This window comes from Herpailurus yagouaroundi, unplaced genomic scaffold (assembly GCF_014898765.1).
Source record: "Herpailurus yagouaroundi ecotype Mexico unplaced genomic scaffold, PumYag 196, whole genome shotgun sequence".
Classification (NCBI taxonomy): Eukaryota; Metazoa; Chordata; class Mammalia; order Carnivora; family Felidae; genus Herpailurus; species Herpailurus yagouaroundi.
In genome coordinates, this window is record NW_024412427.1 from 26,055,577 (window position 1) to 26,075,977 (window position 20,401).

The 20,401-nt window shown below is 36.6% G+C and overlaps 1 protein-coding gene across 5 annotated transcripts in view; it reads right to left on the reverse strand.

The window, feature by feature from the left end:
- Positions 1-20,401, reverse strand: part of SEL1L2 (SEL1L2 adaptor subunit of SYVN1 ubiquitin ligase) — a 123,998-nt gene that overhangs the window by 62,212 nt on the left and 41,385 nt on the right. For all 5 annotated transcript variants that reach the window (XM_040447740.1, XM_040447737.1, XM_040447736.1 and 2 more), the window contains 2 exons: positions 17,446-17,614; positions 1,146-1,248 (listed from right to left, as the gene is read on the reverse strand). In XM_040447740.1, coding sequence (XP_040303674.1) covers positions 1,146-1,195 — 50 coding nt within the window. In that variant the 5' untranslated portion in view covers positions 1,196-1,248; positions 17,446-17,614. The remainder of the gene's footprint in view (positions 1-1,145; positions 1,249-17,445; positions 17,615-20,401) is intronic.

The window sequence follows — 20,401 nt, forward strand, 5'->3', positions numbered from 1 at the left end:
TATTATTATTGCTTCGGGACACACTTGTTTTCTTCTCTCCCACACCTTCTTCCTCTTACCATTTAGAGGACTAGAGATAAAAATAACAAATCTTTATCTTCTGCTTACTATGTGTTGGGCATCCTCCTAAGAGCCTGACTGCACTGTCCAGAGCACAGGGAGGTTAAGTAACTTGTCCAGGATAACACAGCCAGTAAATGCCACAGCTAGGATTCGATCCCAAGGTTTTAATTAGAGACTTGAGGGGTGACCTCATGTTGCATCCCTCTACTCTGGGGACAAGATATTTCTTCCTCCTCGTCAGACAAAGTAGACAAGGAAAAAGAGAAATGATGAACATGGAGTGAGACCATGTGGCCACAGCTTGGTTACGTCCCAGCTGTGTGCTTGTGATCATCTCACTCACATCTTTGAATCTCTATTCTCAGCTGTTTACAGGGGGAACATGAAGCTCTTCTTAACTCATAAGGCTGTTCTGGGATATAATGGAATCACATACATGAAAGTGCCTTGAAAACCACAAAGTGCTCTATAAATGCTGAGTTAGGCAGAATAAAGCAATCTAAAACAACCACTCTAATTCAAATAACAGATTTTATTTTATTTGAAATACCTAATAAATAAAAGTCAAAACAGAATATTCTTGCCTGAATACTCAGATCAGTGCCTTAACTCTGCATTTCACTTAAAGTGTAGGGACCACAATTTCATATACAATTCTGTTTGTTTAGGCTGGTAATTTGTAGGATTCTTTAAACATCAATTGATCCTTTTCAAAACAAAAGCTTATGGGCAAATAAACTTATTTGTTATCCCAATAACCTTTTTTTTTTTTAAGCTTTTTTTTTTTTCAACGTTTATTTATTTTTGGGACAGAGAGAGACAGACCATGAACAGGGGAGGGGCAGAGAGAGGGAGACATAGAATCGGAAACAGGCTCCAGGCTCCGAGCCATCAGCCCAGAGCCTGACGCGGGGCTCGAACTCACAGACCGCGAGATCGTGACCTGGCTGAAGCCGGATGCTTAACCGACTGCGCCACCCAGGCGCCCCCCAATAAGCTTTTAACAACAAACGAGATTTTGAATTGTTCTTTTTTCTCAGCCAGGAATTTAAGTTGGCTTAAATAACTGGATAAAGACTTACTCTGCTTTTTGTTTTTGGCTTTTAGACTGCTGGAGAATCTTGATGCCCATCTTAAACAGCTGGTCTCCTTCATCTGTGAAATTTTTCTTTGCTTGCTTTCTTACTATATATGGGCAAACAAGGAAAAATAACATCATTTTTATGTTTTATATTTTATTTTTTAAAATTTATTTTGAGAGAGAGAGGGAGAGAGAGAGAGAGAGAGAGAGAGAATCTCAAGCAGGCTACATGCTGTCAGCACAGAGCCTGACATGGGGCTCAGTCTCACAAACCATGAGAACATGACCTGAGCTGAAATAAAGAGTTAGACACTTAACCAGCTGAGCCACCCCGGTGCCCCATGTTTTATATGTTTAAAATAATGTGCTGCCATATTAGTTTGGGTTTTTCTTATGAGGGGGTTCAGATGAACCTCCCTAATATGTGTCATTTCGGCATGTGGATTATTTTGAGCTGAAGACATTCAAGGCTGGAAAGACTCAAGAAGAGCTTTTTACCTCCCCCTTAACTGCCCATAAGAATTTAGATAGAGGGCCTGGTCCAGGAAGATAGCTATCACCAGAGATAACCATGCAGAGTATGGGCTAGGTGTGGTAAGATAGGGGAAGTTGGTAGGTCATGTTTGTTTCAATTCCTCCCTGTCCTATTGTCTCTACATGGCATGAAAATCATTTGTTTATCAAACATTTGCTCTTCCCATCTTCCTGTGAATTGTCTTCCTTCCCTTTGAAGCCCTAGTCCCTTACTTCCTCAGGATGGTTTATAAGCCTTACTCAGCCACATAAAATTAGATTTGTTTTTCTATTAATTTGACTTATGTCAATTTAATTAAAAAACCAACCGAAAAAACCTCCTTTCCTCCTTTACACTCTCCTTATTTTTTATTTTTATTTATTTATTTATTTATTTATTTATTTATTTATTTATTTTTAATAAAAAAAAAATTTTTTTTTTCAACGTTTATTTATTTTTGGGACAGAGAGACACAGAGCATGAACGGGGGAGGGGCAGAGAGAGAGGGAGGCGCAGAATCGGAAACAGGCTCCAGGCTCTGAGCCATCAGCCCAGAGCCCGACGCGGGGCTTGAACTCACGGACCGCGAGATCGTGACCTGGCTGAAGTCGGACGCTTAACCGACTGCGCCACCCAGGCGCCCCTCTCCTTATTTTTTAACCTCTGAATTTCAAGATCACCTTGGTTTTGTTCAGAAGATCAAAGCTGTCTACAAAAGTATCCTCTTCCTGTCTTTTGTTAAAGCGTCTGGAGGGTGGAGGAGATAGAAAGATGCTTCTGATGGTAGGAAGGAGAAGGACGCTCCCCAGTCTGGGAAAGCGATGCAAGGTTCCACAAGTACAAAGCAGGACAGAAGGTCTTCAGGGAAGGGGCTGCTTGGTGTACTCTAAAGAAATGATCTGAGCACCAAGGTCTCATCTTGCAGACTCCCTTGTCTGAACATGGCTCATAAACCTTAGAGCTATAAGATTCCAAGAGAATATGAGGACCGAGAAATGGACATCGCCTAGATATCCAATGTGCATCTAGGATTGGAGGAGAAAATCTCCCTGAAAATTTTGCTCTGCCCAAGGCTCCCTCCTCCTCCCCAACAACCTTTCTGAGACCTTGGGGAAAACACAGAGAGAGAGTACCAATAACAACTTGCCGTGTTGGGAAGAGGGCTCAGAATTAATTTTATAGGATTTAAATAAAGAAATGGAATTTTACCTGGTACAATAATATTTCTCAAACACTTATATAACACTTCACAATTTTCAAATCATTGTCATCAGTTTACAGATGCAGAAAGCTATTTGGAGGGAGAGTCAGCTTTACAGCTCCTACTACACCCACACAGTGCATGTGCACATGTGCAACACACACACACTCACACTCCCTTCCACATCACAGTGCCTCTTGAAGTCCATTATGACACTCAGTGAAACCTCTGATTAGGTGAAACATGCCTGAAACCATTTAAAAAGAGAGGCATTTTGAGGTTTGATGCCTCATTAAGAAGACTACAAAAATCTTTAAGTGGTTCCTGTTTTTCTTCTCCCTGACAAACCATCAGAGTTGTTCAATTTCTTTTTTAAATTAAAAAAATTGTTTTAACTTAAAAGTTAATTTGCAATTATTTCGAATGCTTCAAGTATCCAATCAATTCAGTAACACCAGACACTTTTAGTATCTAATTTTTGCTTTGAGTTATATGTTATCTATAGTCATGACTAAAGAGGAAAAATAATGGGAAAAAAACCTACCAATCTTTGATTTGAATAGCAATTTCTCCTATTATCATGCTTTCAAAGAGCAAAAATCCATTTTGAAAGGTTGACTCTGCATGCACATACATATGAGAAATGATACACCACTACAGATTTCCACCCATGGTTTTTACTTCTATTTGTAATTCTATTTTTGACTTCCCAAATGTACTGAAATAACAGTTTTCTTTACAATAAGAGGGCTCAATTATCAAATAAAATTCTCTTGACAACACTTTAATTTCCTTTTTATGGTTTAACAATTTCCAAATTTGGGGAAAGCATAGTCAGGAAATGACTCGAGGATATTATTCTGAACTTGACGTAAAGAACCTTCCTGAATCCAGAATCTTCTTCTTCTTCTTCTTTTTTTTAAGATAATTTTTGAAGTTTATTTATTTATTTTGAGACAGAAAGAGGGGAGGAGAGGTGGTGGGAGAGGGAGAGAGAATCCCAAGCAGGCTCCCCGCTGTCAGCACAGAGCCCACTGTGGGGCTTGAGCTCATGAACTGTGAGATCATGACCTGAGCCAAAATCAAGAGTCAAAAATCTGCCCAATCGACTGAACCACCCAGGTGCCCCAAATCTGGAGTCTTCTCAACAGCCAAATAGTGGATGCCTGTTGTTCTTTCCTGATAAGGGCTCGAAGCTAACCTGAGTGGTGGTAGGAATGAGCATCAGGAGTAAAAGAGGGCACAGTAGGTGTGCCAGAGAGCAGCAAGTATGGGAAGTACTTCAACTAGATGGATTTGTATTTCAGTGTTTGCCAGAGACATAATTTATAGAAAGTTCTTGACATGTTATTACATCCGCAGTCTTAATTATCATTTCGTAACTAACTTGAATACTGTTATGGGCTGAATTGTGTCCCCCTAAATTCATATGTTGAGTGTATCTCAGAATGTAACTTTATTTGGAGATAAGGTGTTTAAAGAGGTGATTAAGTTAAAATGAGGCCATTAGGGTGGGATCTTAATCCAATATGACTGGTGTCGCTATAGGAAGAGAAAGAGACATCAGGGAGATGCAGGCACTAAGACCATGTAAGGATACACTGAGAAGCCAAGGAGAGATGCCTCAGAATGAAACCAACTCTGTTGGCACTTTGATCACAGACTTCCAGCCTCCAGAACTGTGAAAAACAAATTTTTGTTGTTTAAGCCACCTTGCCTGTCGTATTTTAACATGACCTCCCTAGCAAACTAATACAGATGCCAACTCTGGATTACATGGAAAACAAGCTGCTCTTTCTTCCTACTGGAAGGGATGCACCCAACTCAGCTTCCTATCAGATCAGTGGTTACCTTCTAAAAATAGGAGGGCATGTAATTTCCCATTGGCTCCCAAGGTCTCCAGGTGCTGGACATCTGACTTGCCCAGGCAGCTGGGTGCCCAAGTAGTCCACCTCTGACAAGGTCATTTTATCATGATTATACTCTAGGTAGGCAGTGTAGTAGGTAGACTTTCCATGTGTCCAGCAATCCCAGGACCCAGCTCACCTCTCTGTAAGATGATGGGAGAACTGGAATTCTATGTGTTCTCTTGCTGACCCTTCATCTATAAAATTCTCTAATCAAGTCTATTCTTTAATCCCTATAACCTGTTTTTGTGGCATTCAAGAAAAATCCTCTTGTTGATAATGAATTCCAAAGCAAAGCTTTGGAACAAAAAGAGCTCGCTTGCTGCAGATATTAATGGAAAAGGAAAGAGCTGGAAACAACTTAATCTCTGTCATTCATACATTTACTTGTCCATTTAATTGGTAGGAATTGAATATTTATCATGTGTTAGACACAATGCTAGATATTGTGTTTCCAAAGATGATGGAGACACTGTTTGAGCCTGGCAGTGGAGATAGACATGTTTGCCAAAAACTACAATGCCATGTGGTAGGCACTCTGTAATAAGGCACTATGAGAGCATAGGAGCCTTCTTTGTAAGCAACAGAAACCTAATATTATTGACTTAAGCAAAAGCAACTTATTGGGAGGCCACTGAAACTCATAAACTCACTGGGGTAGGTCTCAGGAATCAGAGCTTTCTAGAAGCAGAGACAGATATTGCTATAGGACTGGATTGAAATCCAGTCCTTTTAGGATCTTCCCCTCTTTGCTCCAGACTCCATGGCAAGTATAATGGGTCTATTCAGGGAAGACAAAGGTTCTCATTACTTTCCTGTAAGAATATATCCACTGGGGAAGACTTAATTCCTCAAAAATAAATTGAGAGGGTGAGAAAAGTAAAATGGATGATCAGAAGCGACCAAACAGCAAATGCCCGCTCGGGCACTGGACTCTTGCTAGGGGAAATAAAAAAAATCTTCACAGATGAAAAGACACTTCAGATAGTTCTTGAAAGGAGGTAGGAGTTTGTTGGGCCAAGAAGATGAAACTGGCATTCCATTTAGAGGAAACAGTCTATGCAAATGAACCAATGAAAAAATGATGGGGGGGGGGGCAGTGTATCTTAAATGAAGAATGATGGTTTGAGAGTCATGTTTGGTCATGTGGTCCAGACTGGTGATGGGAGTAAGTGATATTGAGGGGAGTGGACAGAGGGCTGAGAAGGGAGTGGGGAGAGGGAACAGAGGTCATTGTGAAGGTGAAGGCAGGCTTGATATGGGAAGAGAAAGAGCAGAAGTGGCAGGAAGTTGACTCTGATCAGACAGAATTATTTTGGAGTTTGAAATTATATTGATGAAACAGGTCTATATGTGGCTGGTAAATGACTGAGGAGAAACAGAAACAAAGATTACTGGAATTGTGGAAGTCTAGCAAAAAGGATAAGGTCTTCAACATGGATAGTTAGCCCCTGCAGAGTGCTGGTGGCCTGTAGCCATTGACTGACTGATGTAGGGGTAACAGCGTAACCCCTTGCCTACAGGGAGGGGGAAATCCTCTAGTGTTATTCACTTGTAAAGCCCTAAACTTCTCCTGAAACCTTATCTTTGCCCAACTCCTTCTCTTGCGCTATCCTGTATTCCTCACTCTCTTCTATGTTTCACCACGTCTAAAACTTTAACATTTAAGTTTAACATTTAAATTCAAATAAATAAACAAATACCATTTAAGTCATCTTAAAAAGCAAAGAGAAAAATATTTGTATGTCAAATTATAGTTATATTAAAAATGACATGAAGGATCATTGAAAGTTAAAGGAATTAACAATTAAGCTAGGAGATGGATATCTTTTAGTCTGACTAAAAACCAGGTGCTTTCAGCATTAAAATGATACAAGGAGATAAAAAAAAAGAAAAATTTTCTTTCCCTTGCAGAAAATCTTGCCTACACAGACACTGCATCCTTCTTATTTAATTTCAATTGTATTTAATATAAACCAACTTTAGTTTCTGATTTTCTGAATAATGCATCAGAAGAGCTCTTCACATTTGCCCTTAATGTCTGCCAGGAAGATACAATCCCAGATAAGGAGGGAGAATAATGATCCATTACTAAAAATAACATTCCATCTAAGAAACAATGACTCAGCAAAGAGTTTAGTCAGATAAAGATGTGATCAACTCAAATGCACTTGGATAAGAGCACAGATATTTATAATAATCAAGTTTATTCACACTGTCCCCAGATCATTGTTGCCAAACATAAATACCTTCAGTGGTATTGCTAGGAAATGGCATACAAATCGTGTTGTAAGTAGAAAAACATTTTCTCCTCAAATATCTACTAAGCAAAACTTGAAATAACAAGGATTCTGACTTTCAAAGATTAATTCACTACCCCAAACTTTTAATTTAGCAGAAAGAAATATGGTTTATAAAACAAGTGAAGAACCAAAAACAATAATTATTATATTATAATAAAAGCTAACATTTATAAAGCACTTAGTCCCCAAGCAGTTTTTTCACTGTGAGAGGAGGGAGCTATTATCATTCCTGTTTTACAAATGAGGTGATACAGGCCCAGAGAGGTTAAGTAACCTGTCCAAGGTCACACAGTTAGTCCCTGATAGGCAAGAATTCAAATGTAGGCAGAATGACTGCACAGTGTGCTCATACTGTTTGTCAGAGCTACACAATATGCAGAATTATGTGAGGAACACAAATTTACTATCAATTACTGAAAATTTTGAAAAATGAGTTCAAAATACACTTAAAAATAAATGTATTGTAATTGAAGTATTTTAAACGATGAATTTATTTATAGTAATACTTCTTTTACCTGAAATTATTATTTTTTTAATGTTTATTTATTTTTGAGAGAGAGAACATAAGCGAGGGAGGAGCACAGAGAGAGAAGGAGACACAGAATCTGAAGCAGGCTCCAGACTCCTAGCTGTCAGCCCAGGGCTGGACACAGGGCTCAAACTCATGAACTGTGAGATCATGACCTGTGCCAGAGTCGGACACTTAACCAACTGAGCCATCCCGGTGCCCCTTTCAGACATTATTAAGAAATGTGTCCATATAAATAATTTTTTCCCATTAGATGAGTCATATCCCTTTTTATTTTGACTGTTTTCTGATGGAAATGTGTCTAAAAAGTATACAATATATTCCTCCACCTTCCCCAACAAAAGATAATGAGCATGATTTAACCTGGTGTTGATGATTTAGAGCATCATTATGCACACCTGACCATACCCAGACTAGTTGATTTAGACATCATTACTTAAGACTGTGCTTGTAGGAGACCTTGGATAATGGAAAGCCCTTCAGCAATGAGTGGGAGCAAAAGGGACAAGAGAAAGATGGTGATAGGCTGTATTCAAGGCCCTGTGAAGGGTTAAGAGTGCCTGCTGGCTGGCTTAATAGTTAGCTGCACTTGCTAATTTGCAACACCTTACATTACTGTTTCCCAAAGCATACATGAGAAAATTGTAAGTGGTACACACACAAACTTTAACATTTTGATAGTTAATATACTTGATATACATTCATCTATAGATTCTGTTTGTGGCAAGTGGCACATCTATAGATTCTATTTGTGGCAACTAATTTTCATTTTTTTTCTCTGAAAAATTAACCATGAAATATTTAGGACATACAAAAAATCCAGAAAGGAAAACATACTTCAACATAACTTTCCCATTTCACATAATTTAACAGATGGTAACATTTTGCCCTGTTGGTTTTAGGTATCTAAGGAAACAGAATGGAACAAATACACTCAAAGCCTCCTCCCAACATAATCCCAGTGTTCTCTCTTCAGAGGTAGCTATTGTTCTGAAGTTACTATGTAGTCCTTTTACTACATATATGTACCCAATATTATTTCTATACTGTAAAACCATACATATGTATATGTATATATGTACATATAATATATATATTATATATATAATATATATACATACATATATATATATAATATATATATATATATATATATATACTTCTGCAATTTGCATTTTTACCTTTTGAGATTTATCTGTCTAGATACAAGTAGGCTTCATTAATTCATTTTAACCAGTGCCAATGGTCAAAATTCTTTGTATGACTAAACCAGTTTATCTATTTATTCCTCCATTATTTACCCTACCCATTCCACAGATACTAACTTTTTCCACTTGAATGCTACAAAAACCAGTTCTGCAATGAAAATCCTTGCACACATTTTCTCATACAGATATGTGAGAATTTCTGTAGGATACATTTCTAAAAGTACATATGCCAAGTATAGCATATAAGCATCTTAAACTTTACTAGATATCACCATTTTGCTCTTCAAAGAGGTTGCACCAAACATACATTCCCAACAGTGATGTATGAGTTCTCATTTCCTTAAATTCTGGGTTGCTTAGGGGTTATCTGATCTTTTAATCTTGCCTATCAATGTGAAATGATAAATCTTTATCAAATTTGAATTTCTGCTAGTTTTTACTAGTTAAGTATATTTATTGGTTTTTTTTCTAAGAATTGTATCCTTTGTTCAGTTTTTAAATTTAAAAAAAAATATATCTCTTTGAGGGAGAGAGAGGGACAGAGTGTGAGCAGGGGAGGGGCAGAGAGAGAGGGAGACACAGAATCGAAAGCAGGCTCCAGGCTGCAAGCTGTCAGCACATAGCCCAACGTGGTGCTTGAACTCCTGAATTGCAAGATCATGACCTGAGCTGAAATTGGACGCTTAACCAGCTGAGCCACCCAGGTGCCCCTTTGTTGAGTTTTCTACTTGTTTTTCCTGTTGATTTGTAGGTGTTTTTTATACAACCAATTCTTTCTTGGCTCTATTTGTTACAATATCTTCTTTTAACGTGTGGGTTCTTTTTCACTCTATAATTAAAAATACCTATTAAAACTTTTAACTTTAAGGTAGTCAAATTTGTGAATTTTGGCATCATGGTTTTAGTTTAGTCTTTTGTAAGAATTCCTTTCTTATATTAATATCTGAGTGTTTTTTAAAAAATTATTATTAAAGTTCTGATGTTCATATTTAGGTCATTAATCCACCTAGAAGTTACTTTTGTGTATGAGGTGAGAATGGGATCTGATCTTATTCTTCTTCCAAATGAGAATCAGTTGCCTGCATACAATGTTTATTTTTTCACAGCTGATTTGTAATACCTCTGTCATATACCAAATTCCCCTATATATATGGGACTGATTCTAGACTCTTTTCTATTTTGTTTAATCCATATGTCAATACCATATATTTTATGCAATATAATTTTATAGTAAGAATCTAATGGGGCAAGTTCCACTTCTCATTCTACTTCAAAAGTATATTGGCTGTCTTTGGACTTGTTTTCATATACACTATTAAAATTAGCTTATTAAATTCTATGAAAACCCCTTTGGGAAATTTTGAAACTAATTTGGCAAGAAATGATATCTTAAACTTTGAATCTTCCCATTCAGAAACATAAAAACTCTTCAGTTATGCAGGTATTTTTTATATTATTCAATAAAGTTTTATGTTTTTCCACTTCTTAAACATCTTGTAGATATTTTGTTAGATTTATTCTTAGGTACCTTTAGTTTTATTGCTATTTTAAATAATATTTTAGCAGTTTAATTTTCAGTTGTTTTTTGTATCATATACAGAAATGCTATTGATTTTTATATATTAATTTTAAATCCAGCAACTTTGCCAAACTCCATTAATTTTCATGGTTTAATAGATTTTCCTGAATTTTTCAACATCAACATCATATCGTTCTGGTGAATTATTCCTTTGAAAACTATGTGATAATGTTTTCTCACTATTTATGGCTTTACCTTGAAGTCTATACTGCATAAAATATCAGATTTCTTTTGCTTAGTATTGGCTGTGATATCATTTCCATCCACTGACTTTCAGTCTTTTTGAGTCATGTTTTAAGTATATCTCTTTCAAATATATCTTTGACATTGTCTTAATCTAAAGGTCTCTGTCCTTCAACTCTTAGTTTCTTTCTGGGCTACATTCAGGGCAGTATCTTCTGATCTTTCTCTAGTTCATTAACCTTTTCTTCCACAGTGTCTAGTCTTCTGTTTAAGCCATTCACTTAATTTAAATGAACATACTTTTCATTTTTTTTTACTTCTATTTGGTTCTTTTGCACAGATGTCTACTCCTTTTTTCATGATACCTCTCTTTTTTCTTACGGTTTCTTAACAACTTAAACATATATTTATTCCACAATTTTTTCCACATTGTTGTTCTACTATATCAAGACTTGGGCGTGCTATGTCTTATGTTGTGCACGTGTATGTATGTCAGTGCATGTACATGCAAACTGAGTCTGAGTAGATTTTTTTGTTATGAATAGATTTTTTTAAATTGGTGCAATTTATAAAATTTTCTTGTAAGTTCATCCTCAACAAGGCTTTTTATGTAGGAAATGTGCAAATGTTTTTCCAAACTGGTTTTGTGTTGCTTCTGTCAGTTTTGCAGACTTATCATCTTACCGATGGAAGGAAATTCTTATATGTGAACATATTGACTTGAAATTACCAAAAAAACCCAGGTAGCATAAATTCAAATTCAAATCTGTATAAGGTACAGGGCTGTGGTGTAGGGTTTTTCAGGGAGATGTTTTTCCCTGTGAGAGCCTAAATAGAGGAAGAACTTCCTCGATATCTGCCTAAAATGGTAGGTGGCTTATCTGTTTTTTCCTAATATTCCTTTCACTGCATGCACAACTCTATAAAACTCTCAGTTTTATTCATAGCTCTTCATTCCAATTGTCTTGTCAAAAATCCCAATGTGTTTTTGAATTTCCCAGCCTGGGATTTAAAAATCCAAGGCTCATGCATTACCAGCTCTGATCACAGTCTGCCAAAACATCAATTCACATCCTTATTTTTCATCACTTCTAGCACTTGAGGATTTCAGTTTCCTGTGAACCAGCTTTGCATTAAACACACACACACACACACACACACACACACACACACACAGCGGGGGTGGGGGGAGTTTGGTATATTTTAGGCATTAGTTTTAGGTATTTATAGTAGCAGGATTTTCCTACTGGATAAGCCTACCATTTTGCTAGAATGGGAGAGATTTAGTAATTTTCTTTTAAAATCAACTTATTAAAAACCATTCTGTTGATTTAAAGAAAAAAATTCAGCAATAGGAAAGGTATTAAATGGTATGCAGTTTGGGTTCTCTGATAAGCAGACTCTAAGAGTTCAGGGTGTTTATTAAGAAGCACCCCTGGGAAGCACTCCTGGGGAAAAAGTAGGATTAGGCAGAGGGAGAAGCTGTGATGCAAGGCTAATGAAACAGTTGACTGGCCCTCCATCTCAAGTTAGGCTGAGATGGTCAGGACTTTATATTCCTGAATAGATTAGTCATTGGAAATTGGCAGCCCTAGGGAAGAGGTATGACCTCGGGCTACATGCCTCTCTGCACCTGAGACAGTCTCTTCACTGCTGAAGGCTGTCTGTGAACTACACTTCCAGTAATTGGGCTCTAAGAATCTCATTGAAGGGGGGATATGAATGGCACTTAGCAATGTCCTCCACATATATTCCAAAGTCAATAAAGTAGAATACACATGATAAACTTAGCCAAATGGTCACAGACCCCAGAAGTGATAAAAAAGAATGCCAAGACAAGCTTAAAGCAAGATTGCAAGACAAACTTCTCCAATCAAGAACATAGTAGTGATCTGGTCTGATCACCAAAATTAATGATGATTAACTCCAAGAAATGCCAGTAAGGACTTGTCAGGAAGGACTTAGAAGTAGTGTTCCAGTTGCCAGCAGGAATATGCTCCGTTGTTCCCAGTGCATGATTAATTATTGATTTGTCTTGCTAACAATTTAATAAAGGTAATTAATCTATGATACTCAATTCTGTCTCAGAAAAAAAGGATTGCTATTGAAATTATAGTGAAAAGATACCTAAAGGGAAAATGAACATGCCATTAAAAAAAATGGAATGGATGTGAAAGCATTATGTTCAACTGTAAAACAATATTCAAATATACTCTAAAAATGGAAGGCTCTCTTATGTTTATGTAGCACTTATAGTGTAGTATATTGCAAAGAATGCTGAAATTGGAGTCAGAAGACCTGATTTTATATCCTAGCTTTACATAAAAAGAATTCAACTCAATTTAATTCAGCAAATATTGATTCATATTAAGTATGTGACAGATACAATGCCAGGCACAGATCTTGCCTTGAAGTAATGGTAGTGCAAATGCTATTGGTTATTATTTGACAAATTCTAGGTAGGGGGAAAATGGAAAATGGGTAAACAGTTTCTCTCTTTTCAAAATGTGGAGAAATATATTCATATTCTAGAAACAGCTTGATGTTAATCTCTTTGATTTCTCTAATAGGTTATTATACATGGTTTGTAAGCCTTGAGTTAAGGAGATGTGGTCACTAAGAATTAGGAAAGGTTTTTGATAATGTTAAGTTAAATCTCATTTCTCATATGTGGAAGACTAGTAAGTCTTGGGAACAGCACTTTTATAGAACACCTATATTCCATCTCTTATGATATCCTATGTGTATAATGCTGAAGTGGGAACTGAGTGAGAACAGAGTTGAACAAGGTTTTTAGCCAGCTTGATAACCATGTATACCCTATATTCCCAGTTTATTCTACAGCTTGTAAAGTTCAAACCCTCCCTCTAGAGAAGGTTACTTCTCCATGGCTTTCCCTACTTTCTTAATTCCTGATTTGAGAGGTACTGTTCCTGGACTGTCTCACAGTGACCCACAGTGAAACCAACAACTCTTCAAGTTGTCTCAAAAGAATATTCACTCTTGAAAAGCATTTGTCAGGAATATAGATTTTTACCAATGATTTCATAGAGCAGAATGAAAGATGATTAATTCTAAGAACAAAAACAACTTTTAATGGTCAGCTTAGGCATCACCAATTTTAAAATATCATTTGGGTTCCCCTAACTTTGGAGTTGTGCTGGTTTCTCAAGTCAGCGCAGTCAATAACCACCTTTCTGGATCCTTATGTCTGCTTTCTCCCATTGATCTCCCATTCTCTCTTCTTCTTACTTTTACAAAAATAACAAAATTCTTCTCCCTGGCTCTACAGTGCAATTTCTTTCCATGTGTAAATATTTGGAATCAGATGACACCAGGCTTCTGTGTTGAGTTGGAGGTAGGGGATCAGGAGGGGATGTTTATCTCTCTTCTATCACAAATGCCTATTAAGGTATCTTCCATAACAAGGGCAGTGCACACTGTACAAGGCATTCTGGTAAATACGATTTTATTTTCTCAACCTCATCACTAGATTTTTATCTGGTTGATCAGTGGGTAAATATAATCCTAGAGATTTATGGTAAATTATTGTGGGCTCTAAGCTCTAAATTTGGCCGTATCTTGTTAATTCCTCTAAAAAAACGTGGGGTAAAAGATTGGAAGGATGCTGATCAAAATTTTGAGTGAGAGAAAATTAGGAGAGAATAGCTTATTAATTAATTGATGTAATCAACAAACCCTTTATTAAACTTTTTCTCAAAGGACTCAATTTAAATGTGCCATTTATTTCCTATCAGAGCTCTACCTGATATTTCAAGTCCATGCATGTCAACATTTTTATGTCATATCTAGAACTCTTCAACTGAGCAGGGAAGCAGCATTTTGGAGTAAATGTGGGAGAAAACACTCTTAAATATTAAGGTAAAACAATTAAAAATCATTATCAAATAAGACTCACATAAAAAATTATCAACTAGAATCAATAAGAGTCCTCTGGAGTCCCTTAGTTCTCAATTTCTATCTATGGGTCTTATTAGCAGTGACCACCCTTCTATATGTACTTCTGTCAGGAAGAAATATTTTTCTAATTTATGTAAATCTTCAGACTGTTATAAGACAGGGCTTCTCAAATGTCCTTGGAACATTCATGTAGTCAGTGATGAATGCATCTAACACTCCCTAGAGGTCTGGAGAACAGGAAGGCATTTCTTTGAAATCTTCGTTTTGATATCAAAACATGAATTTTGAAGTCTTTTGCATACATTGTAGTTGTGAGTTCTAAAATAAAGATGTTTGCAGTTATTTACTATTATTTACTTCCTTCAAAACCTTCAAGTAAATTTGGTGGTCAGGAAATTGTAGCATCTTTATCATGTAATTCAATATTTGCCCAAAGCCATTTTCAGGAGCATGACGTTAAAATTTCTTGATTATTGTCACCTTACTTTTATGAGAAGCATATGGCATAATGGCTAGAGGACTTTGGCACCAGACCATCTAAGTTCAAATCCTAGTTTTCCTGCTAGGTAACTTTCATAATGCTAAGCAAATTATTTCTCTGTGCTGCAAATTTCAAGTGTTACAAAGTAGAGATAATATAACCTATCTTAAATTGGGTAGAGCACTTAAAACAATATAGAAAATTCTCAATTAAAAATAACTTATTATTTGTTATTATTAGGTATAATAATATAACCACTTCTACATAAGGGAAAGAGATCTCTTTTGAAGGGTGGTATTATTTACTCTTTTATTTTATTTGTTTTTAAATTCCAGTATAATGAACACACAGTTTTATATTAGTTTCAGGTGTACAATGTAGTGATATACTTACTCTTTTTTTATTCTTTTAAAAGTTTACTTATTTATTTTGGGGGGGGAGAGAGAGAGAGAGAGAGAGAGAGAGAGAGAGAGAGAGAGAGACTGCGAATAGGGGAGGTAGGGAGAGGGAATCCCAAGCAGACTCCACACTGGCAGCAGAGAGCCCAATGTGGGGCTCAATCTCATGAATTGTGAGATCATAACCTGAGCTGAAATTAAGATTTGGACACTTAAGACAATCTGACAATAAATCATATTAAAAGAAATGTAAGCGATGAACCACAGGAATCTACCCCCCAAACCAGGCACACACTGTACACACTATGTTAGCCAATTTGGCAATAAAGTATATACATAAAAAAGATTTGGACGCTTAACTGACTGAGCCACCCAGGCGCCTCTCTTATTTACTCTTTTAAACTGCAGAAGCTCCTTCAACAATCTGTACCTTCCTTACTTGCCAAATTAATCAACACTTTTCATTTCCTCTATCTAACTTTCTTACTGATGTCTACAGCACACTAAATACTTGCAGGTAGTTGGATTCTCCTTTAGTAAATGTGTTCAATTCTGTTCCCCCACCTTGCACGCTTACCAATGATCAGGAGTGTTTGATCCCAAATGTTTTTGTGCCAGTTTTCCTGTTTACTATAATTATAGAATTGAATTAAAAATATGTACACTGGGGGCACCTGGGTGGCTCAGTCGGTTGAGCCTCCGACATTGGCTCAGGTCATGATCTCATGGTTGGTGAGTTTGAGCCCCACATTGGGCTCGCTGCTGTCAGCATGGAGCTTGCTTCAGATCTTCTGTCCTCCCCTTTCTCTGCCCCTACCCAACTTGTGCTCTCTCTCTAAAAAATAGCTAAAACATTAAAAAATATGTAAACTGATTACAAAAAGAAAATGTGTTTCTATTAACATTACTGGAAAACAATGAAAAAACCTGATAAAGGAGAGCCCTTAATAATTATCCAATTTAAGTAGGTGAAGCATCTATAAATTACTGGGAAAAAGTCTACAAATATCTGGAAGGATTCTCTTCACAGATTGTTCCATAAATGTTTTTAGTCCCTTGTTTCATTGAAAATGTAAGATGGGAAATCATGGATGATGCAGTTTGAGTGTGGTTTGTACTAGAAATGCCAATCATTAGACCAATGTTAAATAGAAGGAAAGCCATGTTTCTACATCAAAAAATTGTCAAATTAATGTTTCAATGTATATGACTTAGATTTAAAATGAATTTAAGATGTTCATAATTTTATAATGCCATTAAAAACGGATATCCTTAATTTTTGTCTGCCAAAGAAGTTTCCCTCTGTTAAATAAGATGCTAATAAAATAGAAATTCATACGTATCTGTTAGAAAAGAGATAGTTTTCATGAAACTGTTGGAAATGATTAAATGTTGGAAATGATTCCTAAATTTTATAACTGAGGGCTAGTTAACTGCTGAACACAGAAGCTATGGAGACATTGTTTATATTTTCTAGACCCTTCTTGCATCCACAGAAATCTGTCAACTAACCAGGTATGTCTTTACTAGGAAGAGATTTAGATTGCTAGACTAGAAAAAAAACAGGGGCACTATATTAATTTTGGTTTTGTTTTCAGCAGGAGTGTTTCTATTAGCAGAATAACTGACACGTGTTTTCTCCACATAATTTTGGAGATTAAAAAAAATGTTTATTTACTTTTGTGAGAAAGTGAGAGAAAGTTAGTGGGAAGGGCAGAGAGAGAGGGAGACAGAGAATCCCAAGCAGGCTCCACACTCTCAGTGAGGAGCTGGATGTGGGGCTTGAACTCAAATTGTGAGATCATGACCTGAGCTGAAATCAAGAGTCAGATGCTAAACCAACTGAGCTACCCAGGCACCCCTGGAGATTTTTTGTTAATCCATGAGTCCTAATTATCAACCTTGCTTATTATCATCAGAACAAATTCTGAATCTAAAAGAAGCTCACAAAATTTAAAGTTTTGTGTATATAAATATTTATGACTATATTCTAAGAGTTTTCAGAAAGTAGATTTAAAATTTTATTTTAGATTACATCAAGTAATTTTAAATTTATGTTAGAAAGAATTCTACTTACAATGATTTTTATTTCTTTTTGAGAGATCTTTATTTTGAATTCCTCTTATTCTTAATTTACGTTGAATCTTCTTTTTTCCTAAGGCATTTTCTCTTTGATAGATTACTTTAATCAATTTTCTTCGTTCCAATATATGTGATAAAAGTCGCTTGACTTCGTTAACTGATACCTACAAAGAAAAATATTTTTGCTCATTTTTTCATGGGTAACTTTCTATGATAAAATAAGACAGTGCAATTTTCATCTGTTCATGTCAAAAATATTAGAAATTACTCTAATTCCTGCTTTTTTCAAATCAAAATCATAGATGACTTAAATAATTCATTTTAATAAATGTTTATTTATTTTTGAGAGAGAGAGAGAGTGAGCAGGAGCGAGTGGGGGGAGGGGCAGAGAGAGAGGGAAATACAGAATCCAAAGTAGGTTCCAGGCTCTGAGCTGTCAGCACATGTTTATTTATTTTTGAAAGAGAGAGAGCAAGTGGAGAGGAGCAGAGAGAGAGGGAGACACAGGATCTGAAGCAGGTTCCAGGCTCTGAGCTGTCAGCACAGAGCCCGATGTGGGACTTGAACACACGAACTGTGAGATCATGACCTGAGCTGAAGTCGGACGCTCAATCGACTGAGACACCCAGGTGTCCCTAAATAAAAAACTTTTAAACCTATTGCATTTTCATCTGAACTGCAGAGACATGCATTAAAATCTAAATGTTATAAATAAAATAGTAGGAGAATTTAACCAATTTTACCCTTCTAGTGGTAAGTTGTCATGGTAATATCAATCGTGTGAGCTAAAAAAAATGAAGATGTTGGTATTCCTTATATATTACAAATTTAAAATTGGTGGGAAGTATAGTGATCTTGTGACTGTATGGAGAAAAATGTAAAAAAATGTTTTCTAAAGTACTTTCCAGCAGTTATATAATTAATATATTTTAACTAAGGAGAGGTATTTGGAGGGATTGTTTTTGAGTAGTAGAAAATGAAGATTTTAAGAGAGAAAATTAAAAAGCTTTATGGAGATACATATTCATAATTTACATATCTACTTTTTCAGGCAAGATTATATTTGGAGACTGAAAAAATTCTTTATTTGTCAAACACCACTTCAAGAAGAATCAAGGTTTTTATTTATTTGCTTTTTATACAATATCACCATTTAAACTCCCTCTTTACAATTTTTTTTATATTTATTTATTTTTGAGAGACAGAATGAGACAAAGTGAGACTGGGGGAGGGGCAGAGAGAGAGGGAGACACAGGATTGGAAACAGGCTTCAGGCTCTGAGCTGTCAGCACAGAGCCTGACACGGGGCCCGAACCCACAGACTGTGAGATCATGACCTGAGCTGAAGTCGGACGCTCAACCGACTAAGCCACCCAGGCGTCCCTAAACTCCCTCTTTTAAAGATCACTTTCTGGAATGCTTAATGCCTTCCTAAGTGGTAGCTAAGGCAGCAGAGCAGTGACACAGATGCTAGAGCTTGCTGGGACATACAGTCATATAAGGACTGTTTTTAAAAAACATCTTTATTGAGATATAACTCATATACTATAAGTGTATAGTTGTACATTTTAAAGTGTACAGCTTAATGATTTTTAGACTATTTACAGAAGTGTGCGACTGCCACCACAGTCAATTTTAGAACATTTTTATCACCTCAAGAAGGAACCATGAGTCCTTTAGCTGTTAGCCTCCCTATCCTCCCATTCCCCTTCCCCCCAGACTGAGGCAACCAGTGATCTATGGTTTCTCTCTATGGATTCCCCTCTTCTGGATTTTCATATGAATGAAATCATAGAGTATATGGGTGTTTGTGACTGACCTTTTCCACTTAGCATAACATTTTCCAGGTTGATCCATGTTGTGTATCATGTATCAGCAGTTCATATCTTTTTATGGCCAAATAATATTCCTTACATGGATATACTACTTTTTGTTCATACATCCGTCTGCTGATGTACATTTGAGCTGTTTCCACCTTTTGGCTATTATGAATAATGCTGTTATACACCTTCATGTACAAGTTTCTGGGTGGATATGTAAGGAATTTAAATGTGATTCCTTATTGTAAGGTGGCCAGATACAGCAAATAAAAATACAAGGTGCCCAGTTAAATTTGAATTTCGCACAAGCAATGAATTTTTTTTAAAAGTAAGAAGGTGACAAATATTGCATGTTAACAAACAGACCCACAGTGTGTAATGGCTCAAAATCAACAGGCAGGTGTTCAAGTCAGTGGTAGCTCTGCTCTGTGCTGTCATTCAGAGACCCAGGCAGACAAAAGTTATGCCAAGCTTCAGCATGTGGATTCCAAGGTTTCCTGGAGCATTAACATCTAGCAGACAGAAAGGGAAAGAGCACAGAACATGTGCAGAAAGGGCTTTTGTTTTGTTTTTTGTTTCATTTGCTTTTTTTCTTTTCTTTTCTTTAATGGGCCAGACCTGGAAGTGGCACACAGAGGCAAACATTTTCCATTGGCTGGGACTGTCACAGGGTCTCACCCAAATGCCAGGGGAGAATGGAAACAATGTATCTGGACACCATGAAGAAGTACACATGGACTTTGATGAACCTGCAGCATTCTTTGGCACAATGGGGTTAACATATGTCATTGGCATTAAAGGAAAAATTTTCAATTCAAAAATAGCCAATAGCTTTGGTGAAGAGGCAGTACAAATTCGGCAAACACCTCGATTGTATGGTGCTATTCTTCCTATCTCCTTCTATAGAAGCCATGTTTCTGGATTTTGATTCCTTTCCTACCCACTGAGAGTGGGAAGGGCAACATCCATCTGGAGTATTAGGGAACCCCAGAAGACAGCCCTTCTCTAACTCTATTAGGCACCCAAAGATTATGTAATTCAATAACAGGTATTTACTAAGTGTTTATCTCAGGCCTTTGTCTAAGAACTGGGGAGTCAGCCATAAAAAAAATTCTCTGCACTCAAAAACTG